The sequence below is a fragment of the Corylus avellana genome, chromosome 8, assembly GCF_965113065.1.
Source record: "Corylus avellana chromosome 8, dhCorAvel1.hap1.2, whole genome shotgun sequence".
NCBI classification, from domain to species: domain Eukaryota; kingdom Viridiplantae; phylum Streptophyta; class Magnoliopsida; order Fagales; family Betulaceae; genus Corylus; species Corylus avellana.
The window spans coordinates 16,833,486-16,836,176 of NC_142497.1; the positions used below are offsets into that span (position 1 = coordinate 16,833,486).

The 2,691-nt window shown below is 42.1% G+C and overlaps 1 protein-coding gene across 2 annotated transcripts; it reads left to right on the top strand.

The window, feature by feature from the left end:
* The first annotated feature begins 776 nt into the window (after positions 1–776).
* LOC132164598 (fasciclin-like arabinogalactan protein 12) lies at positions 777–1,670 on the top strand. 2 transcript variants are annotated; one of them, XM_088519034.1, is made up of 2 exons: positions 777–1,487; positions 1,524–1,670. In XM_088519034.1, the coding sequence occupies exons 1-2, from the start codon at positions 777–779 to the stop codon at positions 1,668–1,670; spliced, it is 858 nt and encodes a 285-aa protein (XP_088375160.1). The 2 variants fall into 2 exon arrangements, with proteins under 2 accessions (XP_088375160.1, XP_059431118.2); XM_059575135.2 differs by having other exon boundaries at positions 777–1,670.
* Positions 1,671–2,691: the final 1,021 nt, after the last annotated feature.

Below are 2,691 nucleotides of genomic sequence, written 5' to 3' on the forward strand. Positions count from 1 at the left end.
AAAATAAAAGCGCCATCGACTTGCTTTTTCTAATAATACTTTATTATTTCATCAACAATTTGATTTTTGTGCCGCATATGTACGTAACCACCTACTATCTGTAATAACATATGTCATGGAGAGAGGTTATATCTAGTTGATGCAATGTTTCTATGTTAGTGAAATGAAAAGAGAGAGAGAGAGAGAGAGAGAGAGAGAGAGAGAGGTTGTATCTAGTTGATGCAATGCTTCTGTGTTAGTGAAATGAACCAACTGAGGTCTTTATCTAATTGAAATGAACCGAAAATAAAAGCTTAACATACTCATAATTTTTTTTTTTTTTTTTTTTTTAAAAAAAGTAGCATATTTGCCCATCTTGTAGGACTCATATAGCTTATAGGTTACTATCTTCCAACTCTTAAAATAAAAAATCTTTAAACATTGATTAGAGAGGGCCCTAATGACCCTGGGCCACTGATTGCCAATTCTCTCGTTTTGTGCAGTACTCTGTGAAAGCAAAGAAATCATATACATCTTGTTTTTCCTGCCTCCCCAAGCAAACAAGCCACTAAATCAGCGAAAGCTCTCGTTCTATCCATTCATTCCTCCACCTTTCGAAGACAGGTAAGCTGCAAACAACTAAGGATTTGTAAATATAATTGTACCCTTTCACCTAACTAAACTCTCCCCCGCCCTCATAAAAGCCCTCGATCTCCTCCTTCCCACACATGTCAAACACTTGTGCAAAAAACACCCTTGCATTTGTAAATTTCCCAAACCAAATTAACACTACATAGATGGCCAAACAGGCTCTGTCCTCCCTCTCAATTCTACTTGTGGTTCTCTTCTATTGCATCACAACTACAGCCCAGCCGGCTGCGGCTCCAGCCAAGCCCGCCGACTCCCCAGCTTTGCCCGCCAATCCCCCGGCTCAGCCCGCCAGTCCTCCGGCTCAGCCTGCCCTTACACCAGTCCAGCCAGCCGCCAAAGCCCCAGCCCCAGCCCAGCCTGCCCTGGTCCCAGTGCAGACCGGTGCCACCGACGTCACCAAAATCCTTCAAAAGGCCCATGGGTACTCTGTCTTTGTCCGCCTCTTAAAGAGCACAGGTGTGGCTAAGCAACTCTATGGGCAGCTCAACAATTCAAACAATGGGTTTACCATCTTCGCCCCTACAGATTCTGCATTTTCGAATCTTAAAGCGGGCACTATAAACTCCCTCTCTGACCTACAAAAGACCCAACTACTTCAATTTCATATCTTGAACTCCGTTGTTAGTCTCTCAAACTTCCAAACCTTGAGCAATCCGGTGCCTACGGAAGCTGGAGATGCTGGTGCATTCCCGCTGAACATTACCACTGCTGGAAACCAAGTGAACATCTCGACTGGCCTTGTGAACGCCACATTGGGCAACACAGTGTATTCGGATGACCAGCTTGTCATTTATCAGGTCACCAAAGTGCTTCTCCCGTTGGATATTTTCAATCCTAAGCCCAAAAAAGTAGCAGCAGCGCTAGCCCCCGTAGTCGCACCAACGTCGTCGAAGCCTAAGCCGACAAAGGAGGATGCTCCGGTGACTCCGTCTGCCGCTGCCAAAGTGGATGCGGCTGCTGCAGTAAGTCTCACTAGGCATGGAATGTTGGAGTTCATTGGAGTTGCTGTGGTTGCGTTCTGTGTGATCAAACGAACTTGATGGTTTATACATAACATGCACCATTATTAGTTTATTTGCTCTCGAGGGATCCCGTTGTCTAAGCGCTGCAAGAGATTTTGATTTGGGGTCAACGGTCGTGATCAGCACCAAGGGCTTTCAAAATAAATGCCTTTGTTCCTTGTCCTTTTTTCCTTTTTTTTTTTTTTTTTTGGTCTCCCCTAAGCCTGTCCATGTTAGTGCAGGGGAATTATATGTTTATACTTTTTCATCTCTATTTCCCTTTCTGGCTTTCAGATTTATATATTCTATTAAATTAGGGGCGCTTGCCCTGGACAAGTGCCTCTAATGTGCCTCCAGGCCCATTAACCCCTCAGGGGTGAAAAGGCAGGCAGTTATTAACCGCTAATCCTTAATTACTAACCGCATTAATCTTTAACCGCTTTTGAAGTCGATTAGCAAAAACCGCTAATTGCCCATATATATTATATAATATATGTATTATATTTATATATATAAAAATATATAAAAATCTAGAAACAATATTGTATTAAATACGATAATATCGTATTACCATAGAAACGGCATCGTTTTAATTTTTTTCTTTTAAAAAGCAGTTAGCGGTTCTTAGAGCTACTAATCGCTAACCGCCAGTTCACCACCTAGGCGATTAGCGGAGGCGGTTAATGGATTTTACTAACCGCCAAAGCAGTTACGGTTAGCAGTTTTAGCCAATAACTGCTAACCATAACCGCCTTTTTACCTCTAACCTCCTCTCCCTCTCCCCCCAGCGCCTTCCCCTCTTCCCCCTTTTCGACGAAAAATCCCTCCCTCTCTAACGCTGGGCAAAACTAGAATTGTTCTGATAGTGTATAAAAGCAGCACAAATTAAGATTTGAAGATAGAAAAGGAAATTCAGGAAGAGAGAAAATAACAAATAGGGAAGAAAAAATCCCTAAGTGCCCCAAATAAGCAAACAGAAAAATAATTCTGAAAGACTTAAATTTAATTAAAGTATAAACTGGATTGAAAAATAACAAAGACTAGATGCATTTATATAGGC

Coding starts and splice junctions, on each gene's coding strand:
- LOC132164598 (XM_059575135.2), top strand. CDS start 777: ATGGCCAAACAGGCTCTGTCCTCCCTCTCAATTCTACTTGTGGTTCTC.